The following is a 27,433-nucleotide window of genomic DNA, read 5'->3' as shown; positions in this document are numbered from 1 at the left end:
AGGAAATAGTGCATTTCCTTAGTGTTGTGACAGGCTTGTTGAGCAGGTTTTGGGGCTGTTTTCTAATAATCCTCAGTCGCCCTCTCCTTGAGCCCCGTCTCCTGCTAGGAGGTGGCTCCCTGGGCAGTTACATACCTCAGTTCAGTGTGTCAGCTTCTTAGTCACTTTTGATTTATCGAACAGGCTCGGCTCATTTAAAGACTGCGGTCTCATGTCAACTTTGAAGCTTCTATGCCCTGACCCCTGGCATTGGCTCTGTCTGTGACTCTAGCAGCTTGCAGCGTGTGTGCGCGTGCGTGTGAAGGAGGGAGCACAAGGTCTCTCTTTTTTCCTTTCTACCTCTGGTGTTGGGGTCGGCCGTGGGCGAAAGGAGAGCAGAGAGACCTCCGCCTCCTTATGTAGCCAGACGAGGTACCGCACCCTCCGTGACTGTGCTGTTCAACCAGATGAGGGTTGGCTACAGTAAGTCCCGCTGCCAAGGGTCTCTTGCAAGGGCGCCTCCATTTTCCTGCTGGCTCTTTGCATTCCTCTCGGTCATCAAGGTAAGAGATTATAGGAAGGCCATATAACACAGTCTCATCTACCTCCCGCGCTAACTCTCGGGCACACACAGGACCCATTTCCTTTACTTTTTGGAACCAAGAACTCCATATGGGGTGGTTCTGGTCTCTTCTCTGTAGCTTCCCCCATCACGCCATCATTTCCCAGGTCTCTTTTTCTCCTGCTCTTACAGAAAAAAACAACAATCCACTGGCTAAGTAAGGTGTCCAAGCTGCCGGGCTGCCTTGCTTGTGGAATTCTCAACCTTGGCTTTGGGGACACAGAGCACTGAACTGGGGCCTGGGGGAGGTAGCTGGTCCTACTCCCGGTGGCCTTTTGAACTTAGAATATGAGGTGCTTACATGTGGTAGCCTTATAATTTATCACCCACATGGGAAGGTCCTTTTGAAAGTAAAAGATGGCACTATTAATAATTGTTTTGAACCAGAAGGCATTAACTGGGACCGTCCTGGGAAACTACATCTGGTCCCGGACCCGTGAGCACCTCTGGACTCTAGTGCCAGTTCTGCAAAAGAGAGAGAGAGCTCATCGGACACCCTCCACAGAGGCACACGGAGCGATGTCCTCTGAGCCCCACCCGACCATTCGACGGGGTGTCCGGCTTTGCTCAGGGCTCCTTTCCCAGCAGTCCTGTCTGGGTTCTGGGGTCTTACGCAGCGCAGGTGCACAGGGCTCTCCGGGAGCCTCTGCCCTGCATGCAATGCCGACATCCACAAGACGGAGGCCTGTCCAACCGGCCCGAGGTGCTTCTGTCAGGTTGACGTGGCTGCCTGGCCCGGGACGTGCTTGAGGTTCAGCATCTCCTGCAAGGCCAGAGGGCTCTGCCCAGGATCCAGCCCCCTGGGGTCCCAACCTTGGCTACACAAGGGGCACGAAGGCCTCTCTTTCTCCCAACCTGAGAAACCGCTTTCATTCGGGGCAACAGAGGCCTTAATCTCAAGCTTTTCCTCCACGTTGGACTTAGGTTTCCCTTTTCCTGCAAACCCTGTTTGCCATTGAAACAGGGACAAACGTCAGGAAGGGCCGCGACCAGCCTTGTGAGAGGCGGGGAGCACAGAGCCTGCTTGAATGGGCGGAAGAGAAAGAAGGGGCCGGGGGGAGAAGGTAATAGCTCCAAAAATTAATCTTGTCATATTGCTTCAAAGTCAAATTTTCTTGGAGACCCAGATGGCGGGGACAGGTGCTCTGGACACCGCCTGCTCTTTGGAGGGAGCCGCTGCTGCATCTTCTCAAGCAGAGCAGACCTGGAGAGCTCTCCGGACACGGAAACGCTCCATACCTGTGCCGTCCAATACGGCAGCCACGTGCCACGCATGGTTGGTGAGCACTTGAAACGTGGCTAGTGCCACTGAGGAACTGCATTTTTCATTTCATTTCATTTCAATTTCAATTTCAATAGCCACATGCATCTGTCCAGGGGCTATCATACTGGACAGCATAGATCTAAAGACATGGTTGAAGGGGAGTGAGTTAGCTCCACTTAAGTTTAAAGGACTGTCTCAGGCTGCTAGATGGAAAATGGACTGGATACTGGGTGGAGTGGAAGCTGGAGGCCAGTTACGAGATGGCCGTGCTGCTCCGAGGGAGAGCACACGCCTTAGGTTGGACTAAGGTCCTGGTAGAGACGGAAATACAAACTCAGGCCAAGAATCACTCTAGAGGCGGAACTGGCGGAGGAGGTCAAGGAGGTCACTGGTGACTGGGCCTCCCACACCACCGTGAAGGCGACACCGCGGTCGAACAGGTCCGCCCTCTACGGGTGTTTTGAAGCATTCGTTAGTCATGATGGAGCCCACTGATGGAGGACATGTCTCCTTCTGGTTGGTTACCATACGTACTGGGTTGACTAGTGTCACCCGAAATTCATGTCCGCCGGGAACCCGTGAATATGACCTCACTTGGAAATGAGATCTTTAATTACCGAGAGAACAGTGAAAATCTATAGGAAAACCAGGCTCATCAAATCCATGTGAGAAGTTTGAAATTCCTACAATTTCACCCTCTTTATTAATTTCATGCAACTGTGCATCAAAACAGTAAGACCAAAGCTGGGCCTCCAGCTGTAGGCTAGCCCCGGGCCCAGGACCCTCAGCGGTGGCCTGCTGGCCTTCAGGGGGCATCTGCAGAGATGCCGGAGGGGTCTGGTGTCCTCCTGTACACGGGCATGCTGAAGTCGCTAAAGGGTCATAGAGAGGAAACCCAAAATGGTGGAGGAACAAGAGGCCAAAAAATATTACAAGTTAATTTAAGGGCGCAGGATAATTTCAGGAGAATACAAGACAACCGGGTCTTGAAAGAAGTATCAGAAAGCCCTCCAAACCAGCCAGCCGGCCGACCGAACCAATCCCGAGCCCTTCCTTCAGCTGCACAGTAACAAGAAAGTACGAGGGCTTTCTTTCAGGGCTTTCTTTTGAGAGCTATTTCTTTCATATGTCTGTGGAACAGTCTTAGTTTTGCATAATAACGTGTGATTCTTTCCTGTGAGGGGCCAGCGGTGAATGCCGCAGTATTTGATGTGGACTCAGGTTCTTCACCGTCTATATTCTTAGTCAGAGTGAAGTAAATGTGTTTCAGAATTTCCATTCTTTTGGAGATTGCCCTGGATCGCTGAGGTCCAGCAAAAATTTCAGACCGAAACATCAGCTGGAATGAGGCAAACATCTGTATAAATTTCAGATCAATGAGGTGCAAAGTGTGTTAGCCCGAAGACAGCACGTGAATGTCCACACCAAATGATGATTTGACAGTAGATGAACAGAGCCTAAATTTTTTACACAATGTTAAAAAAAAAAAAAAAAATCTACATCTTTATCTAGTGACTGTTTTACTACTGGTACATTTTGATCTGAGTAATTCCTAAGACTTCTTCCCCGCTGGGCAAGTACAGGGTTGCCTCAGTCTCAAAATGCCTTTTATTACAAAATACACTTAAAATGAGCTTAACGGCAATCAATAAGCATGTCCTTAGTCTCTGTCTACTTGCACAAATCAATCGAGTTGGAAAGATGGGGTATTAATGTGCAAAGGCACTGTACACACATTACACGGTGCTGGGTCTGTTCTAGGACCCAGTGCAAAAGAAAGCGAGACTCGAAGGCGCTCCCCACTCAACCAGATGCACCCCCTTCGGGCTCCCTAACCCTCCTAAGGTACACAGCCTCCCCACTCTGGAATTACTTCATCATTAGTTTATATCTCTATGAGGAAAAAAATCCTTTTCTAAGAGAAAGTGTTAGATTTTAAGGTTATTTATCTGAATTTAAGGTCATCATCATAAAAGCAGTTTCTTCGACTCTTGCGAAGAAAGCTAACATTTCGTTAAAGCAAGTGCCACCGAGCTTCCTACTTCGGGTGAAAACGTGGTGAACGCAATGCCCTCGACTGCTTCGGTTCCACAGAACCAGGAAAACAGAACGTGCAGCTCGTCAGCGGCACGTCGGGTGACCCATCGTGAGCTACTCGCCTCTGACCTCGGTGGCAGGAGGGGGGGTCCCCTGCCCGCTCCATCGCTGCCTCTCAGCCCCTCGAAGCAGGCGGGTCCGTGGGGTCCGGCCACCCTGGAACGCTGGGGCAGCCGAAAAGGCTCATGGACCTCGGGGCTGGAATCATTTGAAAACACCACTCAGGTTTTAGCGTGTGACTCTGAAACGGGCACTTCCAGGGTCCAGCCTCAACGATCTGACCCGTGTATAAGAAAGCCTGCCTTTTCACAAGGACCTAGGGTGACATGAGACAGACCGAGGGCCCAGAGATGGCTGTTGGTCTCTTCCTGAGGACTTCATCTGTCCTCAGGCCATCAGTGACTGCGTAAGACTCTGTCTCCCACCCTAACCTCTGTGGGGCATTTTAGACATAAATTTCCAAGAGCCTGCTGGACACCCGGTCAGGGCAGACCTACAGACACGTGTCATACCGAGCGACTAGGAAACCCGAGGAACGGGGCATCGGCCTGCACCTCTAAGACTCAGTTACCCCGAAGCACAGCGAAGACGCGAATGGAGAGGAGAAGAGGTATGATCTTGATAAACGGTGGAATTTCTATAGAAGGGAAAAGAAACCGGAAGAGTCGGCCAGAAGGAGGCGGCGCCTCGTCAAAAAGCAAAGGAGGCAGAGTTTGGAGGAGAGACGTGCCCCAAACTACAGAGCGTGGAATGGAGATGATCATCAGTCCCTGACTAAGAGTAAGAGGATAACTTCTGAGAACGTGGTTTAAATCTACTCACCAAAGTGAAGTCCAGGTAAAAAGAGGTGAGAAGAGCAGGTGCCAAGGATGAAGGGGGCTGAACAGGTGCTGACCCCCGCCCAGCCCTTCGGTGCCGCGCAGCAGTGGCTCATGGGAATTTTTCTTCGAGGAACTTGAAATACTGTGTAGATGGGAGGAGGGAGCCAACCGGGCTGCACAGGCTACAAATGAAGTTAACAGAGAATCATGACCCAAGTTCCTCGGGGAGGCCTCCCCGCTCCCTCTCCCTCTCCTGTGACAGACTGACTCTCTCAGTAAAATTTGATCGAAGAGGCAATCATTTAATCAGGGTTGGCAAACTCTTCCTTAAAGGTCAGACGGCAAATACTTTAGGCTTTGTGGGCAAGAGGCAAAACTGGGGATATTGTGTACATATTTCTATACCATTTAAAATGTAAAAAGAAATTATAGTTTGCAGGTAACAACAAAAAGAGCCAGGGGTCCACAGGCCACAGTGTGCTCAGTTTCCTCAATGGGTCTGGGTCCTATGACTTGAGTAGAAGTTTTGTATTTTCTTTTTTGCTGGAAATAAATGACTATCTCAGGTCAAACCACATGAAATCAAATTGCAAGAAAGACAACATGCTAATCCCTAGTTCCTTTTTCAGTACTTTTCTTACCCATTATCTTTCCATTGCCCTATCTACTTATGCCCCGATTCTTTCCCCCAAAACATGCATGCTCCCACACCTACTTACTTGTCTTGCGGGCCCTGTTCTCGGCTAGTTCCTCTGAAGCATTATTCCCTGGTAAAGGGCTAGTTGTAGTGGCGTTTCATTGGAAGGCTCCTAAAGATGAATGAGCCTTAAAGAACCAAAGGAATGAGTCTGGGAGGGTCTTCATCTGGCTGGCCCCAACGAGCATCTCATCCAACATCTCCATGCCTGTAAAACGAGCTAATAAGAGCATCTACCTACTGCATAGGGTTGTGGTGAGTTGACCTGTGTCAAAAATACGGAATAATGGCGGGCACATGGTAAGAGCTCAAGATAACACTTACTGTTATTATTCTAATGGATCTAAAGAAATACTTTTAAGTAGGATTGGCCTTGGTGGTTCTCTGCTCTCGATCTTTGTGTGAGGATGCACCAATAATGGGAAAGGTGAACACATCTCAGAAAGGGTCTGGTCTCATTCGTCTCTGCATGGCAGCCCGGAGCCCAGAGCACCTTGGACACACAACGACCTTCTGGCACATGTTGCTGAATGACAAAAGGGAAAATAGGACCGATATCTAGGTTTCTAAAATAATGTAGGGAACAGACAGGCTGAAATCTCCTAGGGCACCAGACTGTACTGCATCACTGAGTGAAAGGTACAATCTATAAAATTTCCAGAAGTAATACTAGTGTAAAGCTCAGGCATAAATATCAGCCCGTAAGATCTGTCCTGGGCAGACACACTCAAGAGGTGCCTTCTCTACTGAAGAGCTACTTATTTTGCTTAAAGAGAGAAAAAGGATCCTCTGCTAAAATATTCTTTAGCATCAAGAATTTAAGTCTGGTCTTCATCATAAGACCTCTTCTCTGAAAACAAAACTGCCTTACCCGAGAGGTCGCTATCCGTGTGGTCAACAAGGTGTTGTGTCCATTTTGCAGGAAGACGACTTTATTTTCTTGCTTCATCTGTGTGTGTAACAGACAATTTCGCTTCATCAGAGTCGCAAGTCTCTGGTTAACGTAGCGCTTTATTTTTCCATTCTTCATCGGATACAGATTCTTTAACAGTGAATACAGTCTGACATGTACCATGAAAACAAAACATTCGCTTTATGAAAGATCAGCAAGGATATATAAGTGGCACATTTACAAAAACATGCCATAACCATAAAACTGATCACACACGAGAGCCTTCACATTTGACAAACGAGCTGCCCCAGAGCTAGTGCCTTTGGCAGGTGATCTCTGTGTAAACAATGACACTGGTCCATCCTAACGCTTCCGAGATGTTAATTTTTTTATCAGTTGAACCCAACATAAATCAACAAGAACACTGAAACACGTAACAAGGATGAAACCCCAAATTCGAGACAATGCTAGACAGCGGGAGGAGCACCGAACTGGAAGCCAGTGCACCTGGATTCCTGCCTGGTCCTTGTCTCTAGATGGATGACCTCACGCGAGTATTCTGGGCTAGGAGTTCTTCATTTCCAAACCGGAGAGTTGGCTGGATGGTTCTCTAAGGTCTTTCTAGGATTTACTTTCCATGATTCCAGAAATCTTTGACGGTGACTCATTTTCGTGTTGTAAGATGAAATCTCCAACAATACTACCTGGGCAGCTGGGTTGAGTCCAGCTCTGTCCACACGAATACAGCTAGTGGTTCCTTGGTGCTTGTGTTTAAGTCTCTGCCTTCTGAGCCTGATGACAGCCCAGTCCTCAAATTAACAAACAAGGACAGGTTTCAGGAGAAAAATGAGCTTGTCCGCCACCAGACATAAACTCAAGATAGATAGTTTTAAAGACTCCAAAATCATGGTTATTGAGAAAAGCTATAATGGAAGAACTACAGGGAAAACCCACATCTTCTTCTTTGGGAAACAGTAAAATAACACAATGAATCACTAACAGAAGAAGATAAGTACATATGTTAATTGTGATACATAATTAATTTTCAACTGTTCTTTGCGAAGATGCACAAAGAATCTGCACACAGTTAGAACTCCAGCAATACTAAATATAAATCCAAGGTCCAGGTGTACGTGGAGACTCTCGAATGCTGCCAATCTGAACGTGACTAAGGTTCACTGTCGTTTCATGTTTATTTACATGTTTGTAATTCTGCAGGAGGAAGTTGGGATTCTTTCTACTAAAGAAATGTGGGCTTCTACTCCATCGTCTGTAAAGTCCACCTCTTTCACATAATCACAGAAATGACGGATGTCCAAGCCCTCTTTCGGAGCATTTCAACCACCCCTCCCCGCCACGTCGGACTCCTGTCTTCGTCTGAGGAACGAGCGGGTTCCCACCGTCTCCCCATCAGGAAGTCAGGTAGACTTCATCTCTTTTAAGGCACGGTTTACATGTGTCCTTATTTCTTCCAGATATTTTAATGTAATTCTTACTTCAATTGCATTCACACAGTTTGGGATATTTAACTGAGATTTGCATTACAGAAATTAATCCAATTCAATAAACACAATGCAAAGCAAAATTACTTTGAAAATCTCAAGTTTTCTTAAACATTATCCTTTCGTTTAAGTACTAAAATGCTTCCCATTCAACAGTAGTGATTATTGTATGGGCCTTAAAACACTTCAACATCTCTTGCCCATATCCCCTTTTCAGAAAATATAAAACTCTATTGTCCACCTACCTCCTGAGGGGACTTAGGATACGTACCCTACAGGGGTCTCTCCTGATTGAGGCTCCTCAGTATGAAGAAATGGCATCAACTATAGATTTTGTTGAGCTTTGCCTTTCTATAATTTGTATTGTAAAATGATACACTATTCTTGTCTTGAAAGATATAAAATTATTTTTATATTATTTTTTATATGACAGAATACACTTTTTCAAACTCTTCTACGCCTCATTCCTTACAAGGTTTTGATATCCTTCTTTATGGGGGTGAGACACCTCCCTCTCGAGAATTGCTGAACCAAAACATAATTTCTAAAGAACTAGTCATGAAAAAGCAACTAAGTTCGAGGAGACAGTATTCAATTTAGCATAAAGAGAAATTGTATTGTTGAAAAATAGCGCACGATAGAATAAATATTACAATATTGACTACATTCTAAAACCAAATTATTTTAGTTTTACACTTGAAAACTAATATAGAGACTTGTTTTTAAAATGATCTGCAAAAAAATCAAGACTAGAATTACCATATAACCCAGCAATCCCTCTTCTGGATTATCTACCTGAAAATGTTGAAAACATTTATTTGCAAAGATACACGTACCCCTCTGTTCACTGCAGCACTATTCACGGTGGCCAAGACATGGACATAACCAGAGTGCCCTTCAACAGAGGAATGGGTACAGATGAGGTGACACATATACACAATGGAATATTACTCAGCCATAAAAAAGCTGGAAAACTGGCATTTGCAACAACATGGATGGATCTGAGAACATCATGCTGACAAGCAAAGTAAGTCAGATGGAAAAAGTCAAGAATTATATGTAGGATATAAAAATAATCATATGTAGGATATAAAAATAAAAGCAACAAACGAACAAGACCAACAAAAACTCATAGACACAGACAAGAGTGGAGTGGTTACCAGAGGGAAAGGGGAGAGGGGGAGGTAGATAGGGGTCAAGGGGGTCAAATATGGTGACAGGAGATTTGACTTTTGATGGTGAACACACAATGTAATATACAGATGATGTATTACAGAACTGTATGCTCGAAACCTAAATAATTTTATTAACTGTGTCGCCCCAATAAAGTTAATTAAAAAATCATATTGGAACAAAAAAAATGACATGCTGAAACCATCATGAAATGCATCTTTTATACAAGCCAATTATTGTAGCAAATTATATTGCTTTACTTCACTAAAATAATGTTTTCTTCAGGGATATGACCTACAGTATTCTCAGGTATTTAAAACTTTTTGATTTTTTTAAATAAGTTTTTTCGGTTTCTATCTAATTAAGCAATTTAGAATTGAATCTATCCTATAAAATTGTCAACTTTAACAAATGTTTCTCTGATGCCATAAAATAAAGGTTGACTAGGAATATAAAATAGCCATACCTGTTAGTATGTGTTTATTTTCCCAAATTCTGTTAAGAGTGAAACTTCTGTATACCCTGAAGTTAGAATGATAATATCTATAGAACCTTTTCAAGAAAATATGGATGTATTTCTTCCCAAATTTTAAAATGATGTGCCTAAGTTAAAGAGACTAGAAAGACAAAACAGGAAAGGTCTACCCCAAGATCCACGAACGAGGGCTTAAGGTCCTTCAATGTGATGGTGCGTAGCTCCCGCAGAAGGCATGACAGTTTGAAGGCTGACACTGGGGACATCAGGGAGGGGTCCTGCTCCTGTGGCTGTCATTATTCTGCATCAATGTGCTTCTCAATGGTGTTCAGCTGGACATTTGAAGCTCCTTCATATCTCGTACCTTGAACAAAAGGGAGCAAAAAGAACAATTAGGAGTGTTAAGCATCTACACAAGACAAAGCTCTACAAACGTTACCTCTGCGTTTGCTATAAAACTGTTACTAGTAACATCACTCCATGTCCTCTGAATATGCTACTATCTGACAAAGTAATTTTGCTGAAGAGATGATAATTTTCCACTTGGAAATTAGATTCTGATTCTGGAATCAGCATTAAGCAGGTGAAGATCTTCACTCCTAAAAGAGCAACGTGGCAGCAGCTTTTCCGAACTGCTGTTTCTACGCTCCCATGTTCGGGGGGGGGGGGGGGTTGGGGGTTAGGGGGGGAGGGGAGGAGTGTCGGAATGCTCAGGCTCGACTGGGCACTCAGCTCCTGAAATCAGAACTCCGGCTTCAAAGAATAACATTAAATGCATCAAAAATATTAACATTTTTAGTAAAAGAAAAATTAAGGCAGAAGATTTTGTGTCATTTTACTGAAAGGCCTGTTGAGGCATTTAAAAAGGCAATTTGGTGTTTTTAAAAATATAAATCCATTTTTTCGAAGGAAGAGGTGGGGGAAACACCCAGCCACAGAAAAAGAGAACCACTAAATATAATACTGAAGACGTAATTGCCTCTGCCTAGGTACCAAAGAATAAATATTAACCAAATGCAATAGCCAAATAATATATAATAATATGTAATAGGTAATAGCATATAATAGGCAAATAAAACAAAACAAAATAAAATGGAAAAAAAATTTATTTACCAATCTTGGCAACTCAGAAGTATTTTCCCACAGGGTAACTCTTGGTGTAGCCCACACCTCCTATCCTCTTGATAGGCCAGTGGTCAGATTGCAGTGGTCAGCCCTGCAATCTACCAAAAACGAGCAGCCAGTCACCTGTTGAAATCACATTACAAACACTCTTGTGGTGCAATGGGGTGGGCAGGTCAAGTAGAAACTGGTTTTGTTCATCTGGCACGCAGAAGGAAGGTAGAGGCAGGAGATTAAACTTGGGGGCTGAAGAAGTTAAATGAGTATTTGAAGCCGTGGGATGAGTAAGACGTACTGCTGAGGCTGGGAAACGACAGCCCGGCGATCCGGCTAAGTTCTCCGGCCCAGGTCTAATGCGCTAAATGCAGAATGCAGGTGTAAGAACAGAAAGCATTGAAAACATGGGTCCTCGGTGTTTCATTCCACGTCGTCGCCCATGGCATTCGCTCTGACTCGGCTGGGAACCACGGGGTGACACCATAATGCAGACGAGGCCCACTGGGGACCGATGATGAGTCTTCCACTGAACCGGGCGACCTGGTGTCAATTTAAGATCCCGTGAAAGCACTGAGACCTCATGCAACTGAAAAATCCATGTTATTTTACTTAAAAAAAAAACAAATGATGTTCAACCAAATTTCCTGAAGGAAAAAGATAATACATACATACCCGGGAAAAAAAATAAAGACTGAATCTTTTTTTTTTTTTTAATCTCTGATGTGTAGTATTTGGCCATAGATGCTTCTTTTATGAATGGCTTTCCAGCTTCTAAAAACCTAGCAGCATTGTATGTTAGCAACCTTACAGCTTCCAGCTGGGTGGCCGCCTGAGCCACCTGGTGTCGGAGCCCCTGTAACATTCAGGCCCCGGTTAGAGAATTAGGATTCCCCAAGTCATGCCTGATACATCCATCGCCCGGATATTTACTGAGACCCTACCAGATGCTGGGCACTGTGCTGAGCCACGGAGACATGACACTGAACATCACAGCCAGAGTTCCTGGGGCTTACGACTTATGAAGCCCGGCAGGGAGAACGGGCAGCTAAATAATCGTGACATTGTGTGATGACCGCACTGTCAGGAAACCTCACTTAAGGCGATTATTCAGCAATCTTAGGGATGGCCTTTCCCAAACAAAAAAAGGAACATCCTGGAGAAAAACAATACTGCTCTCAAATACACTATAGATTTTTCTCTTTCCGTAATATTTGTATGCGCAAAAAAGACTATGTTACATCTGTGTAGGTTATGAGGCGTAATAATAAAATGAACACCTGCCGACCTGTTTGTAGAGCAAATAATTTCTTTATGGTTTTCCTTTCTACTTTATAGTATGTTGTGAGGAAAAGAAATTCAATAGCCAAATTCACAATTTTTATTATCTTTTATAATTAGCCCTTTTTGTGTCTTGTTTATGAAATATTTTCCTACCATGAGGTCACAAAGATAGTCTCCCTAAAATCTAAAATTTTGCCTTTCATGTTATGCCTTTAATACAACTGAAGTTTACTTTCTGTGTATGGTGTGAGGCAGGGATCCGGTTTCATTTTTTTTTCCTCCAAGGAAAGAAAGAATGCTCGCACTCAGTGGTCTGCAATGCCGTCTCTATCATATACCAAGTTTCCATAGGTGGAGGGGTCTATTTTTGGCCTTTCTGTGTTGTTCCAGAAGCCAATTCATCTATTTCTCCACCAATACCCCCATTCGAGAAATCGTGCATGGTTTGTTATGTGGAATGTAGAGATTCTAATTATTTGAAAAGGACGTTCAGTTTCATTAGACCGGCAGTCGCCATCCATGTTGTCTACTCCGAAGACCACGTTAGGTGCCACGAGGGGCAGAAAAGTGACCGTGGCATGTCTCCAGCCAATGAGAACTCGTCGCTGCCGACTACCGGTTCCTTCGCTGCTCTGTGAACACAGGGCCTGGGGCGGAGAACATGCTCAACGAATCTACGCTGACTGAACAACCGAAGCAGCAAGGATGGAGAGGCCTGGTCCCTGCCCTCGATGGGCGTGCCCGCAGTCCAGAGGAGGGAAAGATACAGACGATCGCGCGCGAAGCAAAAGACGAATCGCTCCAAGGAGAATAAAGCCGTTAGGACAAAAACCCTTTAATCAACTCTTCGCACAGATACATAAAATGACTTTGCTTTTCACGATCGAATTTCTGAAAGTTTTAATTATCCACACTAGGCATCTTTAGAAATGTCATGATTCTACCTATTAGTACCCGTGGCCCCTTTTCCTTCCCGCCCCGCCTCACCCCACATTCATGAGAACACTACTTCCTGGGTGCAAAGGAGATCACAAGCCTCCCTCACACTGTCTTGGCATTCTGTCCCCTTTGTTGTAAAGTGGTGGCTGGCTCTGAGAGGGCAGTCCAGTATTACAAAGTGCAAGTCGGATCGGAAACCATGACCCAAAACCCTGTAATTCCTCGCTAGCTGCGTAATGGCGGGAACTCAGTCTCCATGTGCCTCGGTTCCCCTGTGTAAGACACTGACAACAGCATGAGCCAGGCAGACCCCAGCCAGGCCTGATATGCTCAGTCTTTCCAGGCCACGTGCTGACCATGCACACCCACAGCTTAGCCTCTGCGCACGCTCCGTCCATACATGCTCGTATGATGCCCAGTCGTTAGCACAGGACCTGACGGCAATGCAGCACCATAGAGCCGGTGACATCATAAGAAACTGCACTTGAAACCTAGGGCTGCTTAAAGGGAGATTTTGCAAACACGCGAAGTAATTCTGGATCGCTAGGTGATGTGCCGGGGTAAGCTTGGTACGCTGCCACTCCAGGCTTCGCCCAACCTGGTCAGACCTGCTGAGGACAGGAACACAAAGAGGAAAATTGAGTATTGCTACTGACTAATCCCATGATTCCCTTGGGAGCTCTGCGAATTCACGCTATGGGACCAGGCTGGTATTACCAAACATGCTTGACCAAGAGCATCTCGTCTGCACTGACCACAGCAAACTGCCTTCTCTAAGGCTGAAGTGTGGGACTGTCATCTCGAGGATTACTGCTCTGGCCTGATTCCTAACAGATGCTACATTTACTGAGCACTGGTTAGACTCAGGTACGGCATTCAACACGTTACAACCTGGAGGGCAGGTGGTATTTTCTTTATTTTACAGATGAAGCAGCTGGGGCTTAGACCGGTCAAGAAACCTGTCCAAGGCCTAAGGCTAATAAAACAAAGAACCAGGCAGGATGTGACTCCAGGAAGTCTGACTGCAGACCCCAAGTCCTGGAACTTACAAAGCAGTGAGGAGACAGCTCTGAAGTTCTCACCGAGATATCCTGAGATATCCCGAATAGCTGGGCCTCAAGGACTACTGTTGTGCCCTTGGAGAAGGTCAAAGCATTCATGAGTACACACCCAGAGACCTATTCCTTCCTCCCCTACACCTCTCCCAGCATCATCCCGAGGGAGTCCCTCCATGGCTTCCTAACACATCTCTGCATTAACAGGAAGACAGGAGAGTCCAATACAATAAAAAGATGCTAATAATTACATATCTGAAAATCAAATATTCTTTTGCCAAATTGTATCCTTTCTTTAACATATGGAACAGTGTAGTCAAAACATCCTTGAGCCAGTCCTAGCATCTGTTAAAAAAAAAAAATCAAAATTTCTTATATAAGTTTATGCTTTTAATTATTCAAGTTACAAAGACCTTCTACAGGCAAACTGAATGGGTGGGGGAGGGAAGCACTAGAGACCCCAAGTGGCTGGGTGGGTGTTAACAGTCTTGACCCTCTGCACTTGTGGAACTCTACTTCCGGTAATTGGGAAGAAATGTGAGTGATTTCAGAGGTAAATGAGTATATTTAATTCCAGCATACAGGTAAATCTCCCAGCTTGGCTGTGCTTACATAATCAGATTACTTTTCAGGAAACTCCTCCTTCAAGATGATTCCCCAAGCATAAAGTGAGCCACAGAAACTCCGCTCAGAACTGGCTTCAAAGACTGCAGAGTAGCTCGCTCTGGTCTCTAGAAGGGATACATTGAGGAGGGTCACTCCTTCGCCTTCTATCTTCCTGCCCATTTTGCATATAATCAGGATTAATAAGAGCTTTGGTGGTGAGGGCATTAGAATACAAAAGAGAAGTGTTTCTCAACCCTGGCTGCAGTGAGAACCATTTGGAGGAACTTTGTAAAAAAAAATATGGACATGGGGGTCTAACGACGGAATCCAAACCTTGGGAGGGAAGGTGGCGAGCGGGGCATTTTAGAAACTCTTTGGATGGTTTAATGCAGAGCCGGAGTTGAGAACGACTCAGAGAGCATCTGGTCAAGACATTAATTCACATACTTGAAGAATAAATCAAGACACGGTGACAATTTTAGCTGACTTGTTTCATTGCTAACCAATCTCCATATCTATTGAACAATACAAGCTTAGAAATGGTTTCTAAATTTCAGCATCAGGTAGCCATTAAATCACGTATCTAATTATGTCAAACTACACAGGTTTCAGAAAAAGGGGAAAAAATCAATAGGTAAAGCTTTTGGGGGAAATGCCCACAAACTTATCGATATTTCATTAGTGTTCGTTCACATTTTTCTTTAGCCTTTTATTTTGAACTTTCTGGAGAGCAGAATATCATGTAAATAATGAAAGGACAAAAAACCAAAAAACAAAAAAAACAGGAAAACAAAATAACAAATCAAAGTGAGGCAGTGGCTCACTGTACTTTTGGCTATGAGATTAAGATGATGTCATTATACCTTAGTAATTAAGTTTATGGTCTGTTAATATCCTATATTGACATGAAATTGAAATGATCAGTTATTCTAAGAGGCTTTACCATCTCTAAAATGTTTTCATTATAAATACTGAAAACCTAAATTCTCTTTCAGTGCAGAGTTTTGAGGAAGGATGACTTCAGTTCACTGATATTTGTGCATCTTTCTTTAAAAGGCACCCACCGTATTAAAACCAGAAAATAATTACTACCTGACCTTAACTTTTAATTAGGTTATAAGATAACTCGGAGTAATTAGACTCAAGCCCAGGCGGTGTATTTTATTGCCAGGACATCTGTATTATTTATACACCTGGAAACAAAGAGATTCATCATTTCAATGCCATAGCTGAAGTGATATGAAGACAAATCATAGGAAAACTTTAGAAAGAACAAATAAGCTAATTTGTTTTAGTAACATATTATCTAATTTTGTGGGAAACATGTTAAGGTTTGATCTAAGAATATTCTGTTAGCAAATTAACAGCAGCAAAAAAAAAAAAAAAAACTACAGTAATATTACAACACTTAGTCCAATAGCTAATGTATATATAACATCTTCAAAATCAGAAAGCTCTTAAGTTTTGAATTTTGGATACTGATTAAAAATAAATATATTCTATAAAATTTATAATAAAACCAAAGACTTTATTCATTTTATTAATAGTAGAAAATAACTGATATCGAATAGGAAAGTGTACTATAAAAGGTAAATTTGGTAAAAAATCGAAGTTTTCATTTTCTACATCTATTTAATCGTGGCTATTTTATTTCAAGTGGCACACAAAAAAACTACCTGATTTTCACAAGCAAAACACCGAGCAACACATATTTCATTATCTATAGAAACTTTTACTACATAGTGAAATATCATTTATTCTAAATTTTAAAATCTTCCTCCAGAATGAATTTCATGCTTCGAAAAGTTGATTTTAAAAAAAAAAATACCACATTTAATTTAAGATACATTTTAGGAATTATCAATCCAGGTATTGGACAGTATTTTAATGTCTCAAAGCAGAGAAACTGTTACCACTAACGAAAGCATTGTTTGGTTTTCAGAACATTATGTAATCGACCAAAGTGAAATTTCAAAGAAATCACAGAAGCCACTCTTTCGGCTCACGGAAGGAAAGGGTGCCATCTTGTGTTCACAAGCTTGCAAATACTCCTGGGTCTTAAGATATTTTTTTCAAGTTAGACGTCTAAGATTTGACTGACCTGTGCAGAAGCTTAAATTTGAAGGAATTCATTTTGATTTGATGTTTTTACATGCGCATAAACTCCCAATTTGTGCGATATTACTCCAGCATCGTACCTAAGCTCTGAGGAAATTATCAGCTCCATCTCTGTGTCCTGCTCTACACTGTCTCCCACACGGCTCTCGGACAGGTCACTACTGCATCCCCCAGAGCCTGGCGGACATCTGTTCAATGAATGAGTGAATCTAAGAAAAGGGAATCCTCATATAATATGCCAGTAACATGAACGAATAAGTTTTTCCCAATTCTTATCCGAATGCTATAGTATAACATATTAGGAATTATGGAAAACATGTAAATACATGCTAAAGCATGGGTAGTAAACCTTTCTTCTGTTGAGACTATTAGTTCCGTAAAACTTAAATGGTGCGTGTGTTTGTGTGTGTGCATGTGTGTGTGTGTGTGTGTGTGTGTGTACATGCACCTGTGCATAAGAGGGAGGGAGAGGAAAAAGAAACAACAAAATGTTTATTTATAACTTGAAAAAATCTAGACAATAAAAAACACACGTAGCTGTATAACACGGACAGTTAGAAGGGGGAGCGGGCAGAATGGGAAAAGAAAAGAGAAAGCGGGAAGAGGGAACCCAGTTGGGGCGCAGCAGGGAGGCCCAAGCGACATCTGTCAAGACAGCCCATGAGCATGCACACTCGACCACGGGCAAAAGGCTCCAGTCTGAACCCGAGTGGATAACGCGGCACGACCTGCCCCAGCTCTGCGGAGCTCTAGAGCGCGGCATTCCGGCCAGCTCCTCTTCCCCATGCTCGACAGACTCAACGCTGAACTGCCCCAGGGGCGCTGCCTGGGTGGTCCCGCCCGCACTGAGCAACATCCCCCGTCTCCTGGCCTTTGGTGTACGGACCCCATGCTTCCTTCTCCAGTGCCGTGTCTGGTTCACAAGTGTCAAGTTTATAAAGCACAAAGCGGAGTAACTCTCGGCACTGGCTCCTGAGGCCAGCGCTGGGCAAAGAGCTTTCCATTCCTGGCACAGCCTCTCGTGAAAAAGACATTTATTTAGTCATGACCTAACCTAGTTCAAGGGTCTTACAAAATCCTCTTGGACGCACGCTTAGTGTTTGGACACCTTTCTTGCGTACCTGCAGTTCCCTGCACAGCTTATTTCACACTGGTCTTGTACGGGAAATTCTAAGACCCCCACCTTGACACTTTCAAGTGGTAATGGGCAGGTGATCAAAGCTCTGATTCCCATTTTTTTTCTGTTTGCCCTGTATGAAGGTCTTTGGTATCACGATCCACTAAGAAGCAGGTAAATCCTTTATACCCCTAAGAAGAAGATTTAAAATGCTATTACCACCTGGAGCGATAAGACCCCTTGTTTCCGAAGAGTTCGAAGTAAACAGAAAACCAAAAATGAACGTGGGCAGTACACACGGATGGGCGCAGACCTGCAGCTCATGCACACGACACTGGCGCAATTAGACGGCATTGGATTCAAAATCGAGGCCTTTACCATTTCCTTTATTTTGTCAGAAACCATTGTGGCTAAAATGATTAAGTAATACTATAGTATTATGAGATCGCAAGAACTCCATGGTTTATACTTAACTTATTAAATTCTTTAAAATGTTTAAATGTAATTCAATTAAATATTACATTAGAGAAAAGACAAAAGCTAAAATGTGTTTATTTTGCTATGTGTCTATTTTCCAGTTGAATAAAATATTCTTAAAGCTATCTGTACTAAAGAGGTCCTTAAATTCTTCATTATTCAGTAGAAAATTGGAAATTCTACAAAAAAAAAAAAGACTATCTTCCTATATAACATGTTAGATAATAAAGAGTCCTCCATGTATAATAAATAATTACATGAACAATATTTATTTTAGTAACTAAGAGGATATAAAGATGTCAGTTTTCTAATGTTTTCAGCACTGTAAAGAATGAAGAATTTAAGGCAAAGTCCTAAAAAGGAAATGGAAGTAGGAAAAAGATACACAGAGAAAAGATGAGGCGGGAAAGGGAAGAAACCTTGTTTTCTGACTTACGATGGCCGGGTCCACATTCGCCATGAGCAGGAAGAGCTCTGAGTCCTCGGTGCCGCTAATCCACATCTTCCACCCACTGATGACAGAATGATGTCCCTTTTTTGTCAGCTCTGGTCTTCTGTATCTGGCAATGAGCTGTTCTAAATAAAAACATTTCCCAGGTAATTAACTTTTACTTTCAAGGAAAAATTAATTTTCTAGATGGAACTCACTCTTACATCCTTAAATGCACAGCTGTTCCCCGCCTCCCCCTGACAGCGTAGTATAAAAGTTAAGAAAATAGGTTCTGGAGTCTGAAAGAACTAGTTTCAAACGCTAACGTCTGATATTAGACAACTACGTGATCCTGGGCAAGTCATTTTTAATCTCAGTTATAATCTCTCGGCCTGTTTCCTCCCCTGTAACACGTGAAGAATTTCCTCTCAGGGTCTGGTGAGGATTAAGGGAAAACCCACACACAGGGTTTGGCATACATAGTACCTGCCCTACTGAAAGGGCTCAACGACCAGTAAGGACTGTTTCTACCATGATGCCTACGAGTCCAGCACTGGCAGTCACAATGGAAGCAGCCGTAGCAGCGGTAGGCCGGTTAAACCGCAGGGCTAGCTCTTCTTGCCATCCAGCGCGTCTCCCAGCTGCAGCATCCCAAATCCTTTGATTGGCCCGTTCTATTCAGCAACTGGATTTGCTACAATCTTATGACAAAAGAGACCATCCAATTTTAAATGCTTGTTCTATCTTTCTAAGTGTATTTTGTGGATTATTAGTACTGAGGAAACAAGAAATCAGTCATTTCCTGAACCTAAAAATGTGCTAAGTGAAAGAAGCCAGCCACAAAAGATCATAGATATATTACGTGATTTTTATTTATATGAAATTTCCGGAAGAGGAAAATCCAGAGAGACAGAAAGGAGAGTAGTGATGGGCTGGGCTGACGGCAAGGAGTGATTGCACAAGGGCATGGTGATCTTTTTGGGGTGACGGAAATGTTCCAAATTGGACTGTGGCGATAGTGTACAACTCTGTAAATTTACTGAAAATCATTACATTATACACTGAAAAAGACTAAATTTTATGGTATGTAAATTATTCCTCAATAAAGCTGTTTAAAAATATTAGTGCTTTCCTTTTATTCAACGAAAATTAAGAGAGAATGTACTGAGCATCTGCCAAATGCCTGAGAGCATGTAGTATGTACAAAGGGACTTCTAAGAAGCTTATGATCTAGATAAGATGAGATATAAGTCCTGGTATTGGCTTTCAAGAAACAAAGCCAAGCTTTGCAGGATTAAAAAGTGAATGTATTAATCACTGCAACATATTTTCTCAATAGTTTTGACTCTACACCAAAAAGCTTGTTGATACACAGAGAAAAAAGAAAACAGAAAGTCATCATGTTTGAAATCATCGTTAATCTTTCCTACACCTGTCAGTTGCAGTTGAGTGCCTAGGGGTCCACGTATTCTGCTCTGGATTTAACTAGGAAAAAGCAATATTGGCCAGACGAGGAAAAAAAAAAGTGTATATCTCACTTTTCTACTTAATTTTGTTTTGTTTTGAGAATTAGGAGACAGATAGTTTAGGATGAAGTCGCATGGAACATTTTTGTTGTTGTTGTTGTTAACGGATAGAGTTGGGACAGGAAAAGTTTAGACTCGAGAGAAGGAAGGTGATACATGAGGTAGTTTACTTCCTGAAGAAACATATGGGGAGAATTAAAAAGAATTTTTACCGAAAATAAAAAGAATTTCTTGCCAAGGAGCAGTAAGAAACAGAAGCGTAAAGCGGCTCAAGAAGGGGAGGAGTATTGCTTGCTACGTAGCAGAAAAAGAGTGATCTGTAGCAGTAGACACGCAGAAAGGAGAACTGGGGAGAAGGTATGAAATTACGGAGCAGGAGGAGACGCGTGGGGTACGAGTTTGCCCAACGGTCCCTCCACAAGTGTGTGAATGAATGAATGAGCCGGTCCTCACAAAATGCTTGTGAGACTTGCCTATTACATTTCAAAAACTGTAATCCATGGCCCGTGTTCCTTATTTCTAGGGGCGATTATTTATTAAACCCACTATGGAGTTCTTTGTGTCTCTCCCTCAATACATCATCTTTCTACATAAGTTTATCTTTAACTGAAAGCCCACCACTGCGAAAGGAAAGAAGCCAGTGGGTCTTAAAATAGTACCCATTTTTTTCTCTACTGACACAGGTGTGACCCCCTTAGTCACAATGTTGCTACTGAGAAAGTATGTGACTGTTCAACACACAACAACTGTTTTAGAATCGCCAAGCTAAGAGAGGAAAATGTACTTGGAGAAGTATGAAGTGCCATACAAACGTAGGGTGAGATGACTGAAAATGTTTATCATAAAATATATACGCTCTGTGCTACGTGAATGAAACACGTTTTTAATCAAAGCACCGAAAGGAATTCCCTATACTTTTTGGCAGGAAAAAAATTCACTTTACTATGACAAGTCTTGGATAAAGGAAATGTTCCGTTTCCTTTGCCTTTAACCACAGAGCCTGAGGTCTCAATGGTGATTTTCCACTGTCCCCTGCCCGTCGCTGTTGACCTCTGCAGCTCTGCGTCCGCTCCATCGAAATGATTTTCCGCAGTTATAACCCACTGCACACGTCGTCACATTTTTGGTTTTTGGGTTTTTTTTGTACAGAGCAGCAACTACTACGTGAATGAAAGGATGGCTATTTATGCCTTGCAAGTACTTTTCAGAGGTTGAGTCTGATCTGTTTCCTACTCACCTGACCAGAGTTCTGTTGCATTCTGAGGTACTGATGCACAAGCCTGGGTCTGCAGATCCCTGTGCACAAAAGGCTGTGAACTTGTATGGAGTTAAAATTATATCTTTATTTCACTAACCTCTAACTGGGATATAGCATGTCCTTCAGTTACGGAGGTAGGTAACAAGTTACAGCAGTGACAGGAATTACCTGTGACTCTGTCACCAAAAGGAATTACAGACAGCCACGGTGACTAAGATGGGACTACAACTCTGTCCTCCCTTGGCCCCTACACCAAGTACACCACCGTGATCAACCAGGTCCCACCCTAAGGCAACCCAGTGCTCCTCCGAGATGACGGGAAGGTGCCCGACACGACCATTTGCCAGGCTAAAAGGAAAGCAGACATTACGATTACCTGACTGAAAATTAAAGACGCTCTTCAGAGTCAGCACTGCTCAGCTTATTTGTACCCACAGAAATTTCTTCCTTAGCTTACTAACACCCATAGAAAGTCCTTCTTTCTATTCATGTAACTGTTCCCCTTCTCATAAATATTCCTTGTCTTCACCTCCAAATTGGACCCTTGGGTTTCTGCCTGAATCAGAGCTTCCCGAATAGCTATTCTTCTGTTATTTCAAACGCTTGTTGCCTCTCACTTTGGCCTTTTATTATTAGGTCAACGAAATGAAAAAAAAAAAAAAAACTAATGGTGTAATGAATAACTTTTGACCTACACTATTTCACATCTGTGCACTCTATTTGGAGCACAAACTGGAAATGGGCACTGTATGTCAAAATGAATGAAAAATTTTGATAAAGTTTCACAAATTGTCCTTGTAGCAATTAAACCGTTCTAATTTCCATTAGTAAATTTTTAAATTTTAAAATTTTCCTGACATGGAGAAAATTCTAGATGTTCTAAATCAAATTATAGCAGTTGGGGGTGGGTGGGCAGTGGAAGAGACAGAATTTTTGGTCTGTTAATGGCCGGCTGCTGGCCAGCCAACTAGACCACTCACATTCCTTCCATTGCCTGTTGAAACTTTGAATTAATTTCAACGTAACCTTTTCCACAAATTATTTTAGCCAGGCACATTGACTCCAGGAGCTACCGCCTGTCATTTCCACACGGCTTTCAGGGCTGCTGCCCCAGCTAATCCACAGGAGGGGACATTTCTTTTTTTGTAGACTCTGTGCCTATCCCAGAGCTGGCCAGTTCTCCACTCCTTTGCCCACGACTCCTGCGAATCCTTTGAGACTCCCTTTCTTCCCCCTACTTGATGTATAAAAATGCCTGCAAACTTTGGGGTGACAGACATGTTGTCTTTCCTACCTTGCCATGCTGCTGGTGGTTCAGACTCCATGCCCCCAGGTGGACTTCTTTTTGGCTAGCATTTTTAACTCAATAAAACCTTAGTTGAAAAAGAAAAAAGACTTCAACTGTGGAAGTTATTATTATTATTTTTTAACATTCCCAAGAGCCTTGCCAAAACAGCCTGTTGGCCAATGTTTGGATTTCTGCATCCATCTGACAGGTGAGTTGTATCGCAAAGTACCCTTTTATTTGTATTACTCTTAAGGGTTTGAGCACATTTTCTTGTACCTAAGAACCATCTGTATTTATTTTTCCCTTTGTTGTTAATTCAGGCCCTTTGCCCATTTTCCTATTCGGTTTTTCTTTTTTTTATTGATTTTCAGGAGTTCTATATAAGTTAAGGAAATTAGTTCTTTGGTAACAAGTTTGTCATTTGTCTTTTGATTTTGCTTATAGTTTTGTTTTATAATGCAGAATTTTCGATTTTCATGTTGTTAAAATCAACTCTTAGTGACGGCAGGTTTTATTGAGAATGACTTTCCTTACCCTCAGGAAAAAAAAAAAGGGATTTGCTCAGGTTTAAGTATTTTATGCATTCAATTTTTACATTTAAAGTGCCCTTTTATACTGGCCAAAGATAATAAACACATGAACAAATTTAATTTTTTTCTAAGTCTTTTTTAACTTGTAAGTCCACAAAGGTCATATAGTGATTCTAAGCTAGAAAACAAGAGTACTCACCCTTGGCAAGCAAATTTTGATGGCATTTTTAACATCCTCCTGCACTGATTAGACTTTACGAACCAAGGAAAGGTCAAATATTATTTTATGATATAATTAGATGTGTATATAATATTTTAAAAAGAACTTTTAACTCAAATAACCAGGATATCTCATTCTCTAATCTTGCTGGAAATTAAAGAATATTTGAAAAGTAAATGAACGCAGTGAGATATAATTATACACCTATCAGCAGAATGGCTAATATAAAAATAATGACAATGCGAACTGCTGGCAAAGATGAGGAGAAAGTGCCTCTCTCTTACCTGATGGTAGGACTGTAAAATGGTAGTGCCACTCTGGAAAAGTTTCTTATAAACATGCAATTACCACATGGCCCAGCAGCTTTACTTCTTTTTAGCCTAGACATATGAAAACTCAAGTTCAAACACACATCAACACCAGAAATGTTCACTGTAGCTTTATTCATAACAGTTAAAAACTGGAAACAACCTAGATGTCCTTCCCCGAGTGAATGGTTAAGTCCCGCAGCATCTTTACCAGGGTGCAGGGACCCATCTGGAGTTGGCATAAAGATGATTTTAAGCTGAAGACATCTAAGATTCAACATATGCAGAGAAGTCTTCTTGGCGCTTTCCTTTTCTGACTAAAAGCAGTACCTTCTGGGAAATGAGGCAACCACAGACCCCCTCTCGGGCGAGTTTCAGGGGAAGAACACTCACACCGTACAGACAGCCACCCGCTACAAGACCGAATGTAATGTGTTCACTCTCCTGCCTTGCCTTTCTTCCACATTCACTTGGAATGGTCTGTAACGGGTCATTAGAGGAGGTGGGGCCTGAACTGAGCGACTGACCCAAGGCTCAGACTTGCACTGCCTCTTCATTCCCTTGGATGTCCCATACCCATTTGTGGCTTTGGCTATCACCTACTCTATCTCTAATCTATATATAAATATAAATATAAAGTATACACACACAAATACGTACTTCCAGTTATAAGTTTTACTGACGCTCTTTAAAGGGTTACCTCACCTCTGCCTCCGCAAATTCCTTCTGAGAACAAGAAAGTACACATGTAGCCACAGGCAGGCTAACAAGCTGAAGGTCGTGATAAGATATGGCTTTGGAGAAGTAGAAGAAACAGTATTGCTATGTCTTAGAGAAACTGCCTAGGCCAGCAATTGAATGTTCTTGTATAAAAGCAACTTGCAAAAATAAAACTGCGTCACTGTCCACCATCAGTGGGCAGTGGACCCCCTGCTCCCCGCTTTCTGTCTTCTTTCTTTTCTTCATCTCCCACCGTTCCCGCTCAGGTACATTCTCCAGAGCCACGCTGGCCATGGCAGGACTTACCACTCGCTGGACGTGGCAGTATACAACAGTGGTTCTTAACTGGGGACACAATTTTGCCTCCAGGGACATTTAGCATTGTCTTCAGACAATTTTGGTTGTCAACTCAGGGGTGCTAACCACCCAACAATGTATAGGACAGTATCTCACAATAGAGAATTATCTGGCTAAATGCCAACAGTCAAAATCGAGAAGGCCTGGTCTAGCGCTTAGAAAAAAAGGAACCAGAGTGATGTGAACCCACGACAGGGCTAGTGTGCTGACAAGGGAACTACTCTGTGACGTTCTAGATTAAATTGCAGCAGGCTGGAGAATGAGGGAAAAGGAACAGTTAGCCTGTTCACATGGGGGACTGTTAACAAGACTGCCCACATTCCTGGGTGTATGTTGGATCTTTGAATTAACTTTCAGGTGGCCATTTCTGTGATTTCCCAAAAGAGAACAGCCAGGAGCCACAGAAGCCCAGGAGCCTCCGAACATTCCAGACCGCTGCCCACCACTTAGTGCTGGTTCCAAATGTACATACAGGTTAGTTCTAATCTGTCTGCAGGAACAGACCGATCTTCTGAGAAGACAAGTTTTTCACCTGACTGTTGTGTGGCGAGAGGACACTGAACAGTTTCCCAGATCCTCAACTGCAAAGTGAAGTCACTAATGCCAGCTTCGTAGGGTTCATAGGGAGAGTGAGTAAACAGGGTTGTGGATGTAAAATGCCATCTGTCCCTGGTCCACAGCAACCTCTCACTAAATGCTGACTCTTCATTTATCTTTGCATAGACACCAAGCTTAGCCGTACTTTGCATTTCTCTCTATACCACCTGCTGTGATAGCAATCTAACCACATCATAGCTGTATCTCCAGGCTCAAAACCTTCCATAGCTCTCTACAACCCAAAGGATAAACTCCAAAATTCCTTCAAATGACTCCATTCCCCTTTTGCTTAAGTATTCTCCCCACTCCTTTTCCCCTCCTAAAATCCAAACCCAGCTTTCTAAGAGCCTGTGTCTCCCCTAATGGTCCTAGTCATCTCTCCCTCCTCTGAACTCACAACAGACTGTGGACCGCTTAGAATTTGTACCACATCTAAATGATGAGGTCGGTTGGATATAGTTCTAATGTCTCCACTAAAAGAGAAACTTATTAAAGGTAACTGTTTAGGGTCTTTACTACATCTGCCATAGCACCCGATGCCTCATGCATGACAATAATAAGAGCTAATAGTTTATGACAGTTAACTCTATGCTGGGCATTATTTTAAGTGGGCATTATTTTAATTCATATATACATATAAATATGTAATACATATATACATGTTTATATGTATATATGAATTCATTTAATCTTCACAACAACCCTATGGGCATAGGTACTATTATTTCCTCATTTTACAGATCAGGAAATTAAGACCCAAAGAAGTTAAGTAAGCTGCCCTAGATCACACTACGAGAAACATAGTGACAGAGCCTGAGTTCAAACACAAGCAATCAGACTGCAGAACCCACATTCTTAATCACTATGCTATACTCAACATCCCATCAATTTAACTTCTGTACGAGACCTTTAAAAACTATGAAGGATGATAAGCCACAATAAAACCAACAAATCCAAACAAAAGAGGTTTCTAGTTCTAATGAAAGGGTGGAAGCCGCAGTGCATTAAGGTTAAGTTTAGAATCAGATCAAAGTTAGACCACCATCTCTGTAACTTTCTAGCTGAATGCCTCTGAGCAAGTCACTTAATCTTATTCAGCTTCAGGTTCGGCATCTGAAAGATTAAACTACTTTATAAGATGACTGCGATAACTAAAGGATGCAGATGGAACCCCAAGAACTTGCTTGCCACCCAATGTGGTCAATAAATGTGGGCTCTGAAAAAGAGCCAAACTGTGAAGCCCATGCGATTTCCTTTGCTACACTAGTAGACAACTATAAAATAGTATTAAAGAGTCACCATAAAAACACATTCCTTTGAGGAAATATATTAACATGAACTAGACTATCTTCTTAATAACCCAAGCCTGTAAAACAGTCAAATAACTTTAATTATATCTAATGAAACAAAAAGAGTCATGCCTTCGGGCCTAAGATTGGAAAAGCAGTTGAAGAGCCTTTTAATTCGCTAAAGCAAATGAAAAATGCAAAATGTAAACAGCCAGCAGTGGGAAAGTTCCCAAAGTGTACTGACAAACGGGATGCATCCAAATGCGTGGGGGTTCCAGAAAGCACGCTGGAGCGCGAGGGGCCGAAGGGCCGAAGAGAGTAGGGATGTGTACTGTACGGCTGCAGGCGGGGGAAGGAGCCCCAGTCGCGTTAGAGAAAGACTCCGCCGCCGGGACCAAGGTCGTCCGGGACCCCCAGGACGCCCGCCCCCAGAGCACTCGCCAGCGCACTACCGCGAAGCAAACCGGCCGCGGCTCTCTCCATCGCTGCCGCAGACCGAGTGGCGTCGCGGAACGCGCGAAGTCGCTCCTTGGGCTTCCGGACAGCACGCCAGCGCCTGGAGGCGGGCCGAGGCGGACCCCCGCCCGCTCAGCCCCTGCAGTCGTCCCCTCCCACTCGGCTCCGCCCCTCCCACACGGCTCCCCCACACCCCCTTTTGACCCCGCCCCCTCGTGCC

The 27,433-nt window shown here is 43.1% G+C and overlaps 1 protein-coding gene across 1 annotated transcript; it reads right to left on the bottom strand.

The window, feature by feature from the left end:
• Nucleotides 1-2,549: 2,549 nt before the first annotated feature.
• ACADSB (acyl-CoA dehydrogenase short/branched chain) lies at nucleotides 2,550-27,359 on the bottom strand. The gene is given in 15 exon segments (XM_036223324.1): nucleotides 2,550-3,204; nucleotides 4,785-4,965; nucleotides 5,503-6,006; nucleotides 8,711-8,769; nucleotides 9,693-9,886; nucleotides 10,636-10,701; nucleotides 11,323-11,494; nucleotides 14,145-14,261; nucleotides 17,737-17,879; nucleotides 17,882-17,948; nucleotides 18,671-18,805; nucleotides 21,428-21,486; nucleotides 22,743-22,821; nucleotides 23,771-23,866; nucleotides 24,455-27,359. Coding segments are annotated over 9 exon segments (858 nt in total). The 5' UTR covers nucleotides 22,774-22,821; nucleotides 23,771-23,866; nucleotides 24,455-27,359; the 3' UTR covers nucleotides 2,550-3,204; nucleotides 4,785-4,965; nucleotides 5,503-6,006; nucleotides 8,711-8,769; nucleotides 9,693-9,818.
• Between the last annotated feature and the right edge of the window lie 74 nt (nucleotides 27,360-27,433).

The sequence above is a fragment of the Rousettus aegyptiacus genome, unplaced genomic scaffold (assembly GCF_014176215.1).
Source record: "Rousettus aegyptiacus isolate mRouAeg1 unplaced genomic scaffold, mRouAeg1.p scaffold_m13_p_6, whole genome shotgun sequence".
NCBI classification, from domain to species: domain Eukaryota; kingdom Metazoa; phylum Chordata; class Mammalia; order Chiroptera; family Pteropodidae; genus Rousettus; species Rousettus aegyptiacus.
Note: the sequence above shows the minus strand (reverse complement) of the source record. Positions and strands in the feature narration are given on the sequence as shown.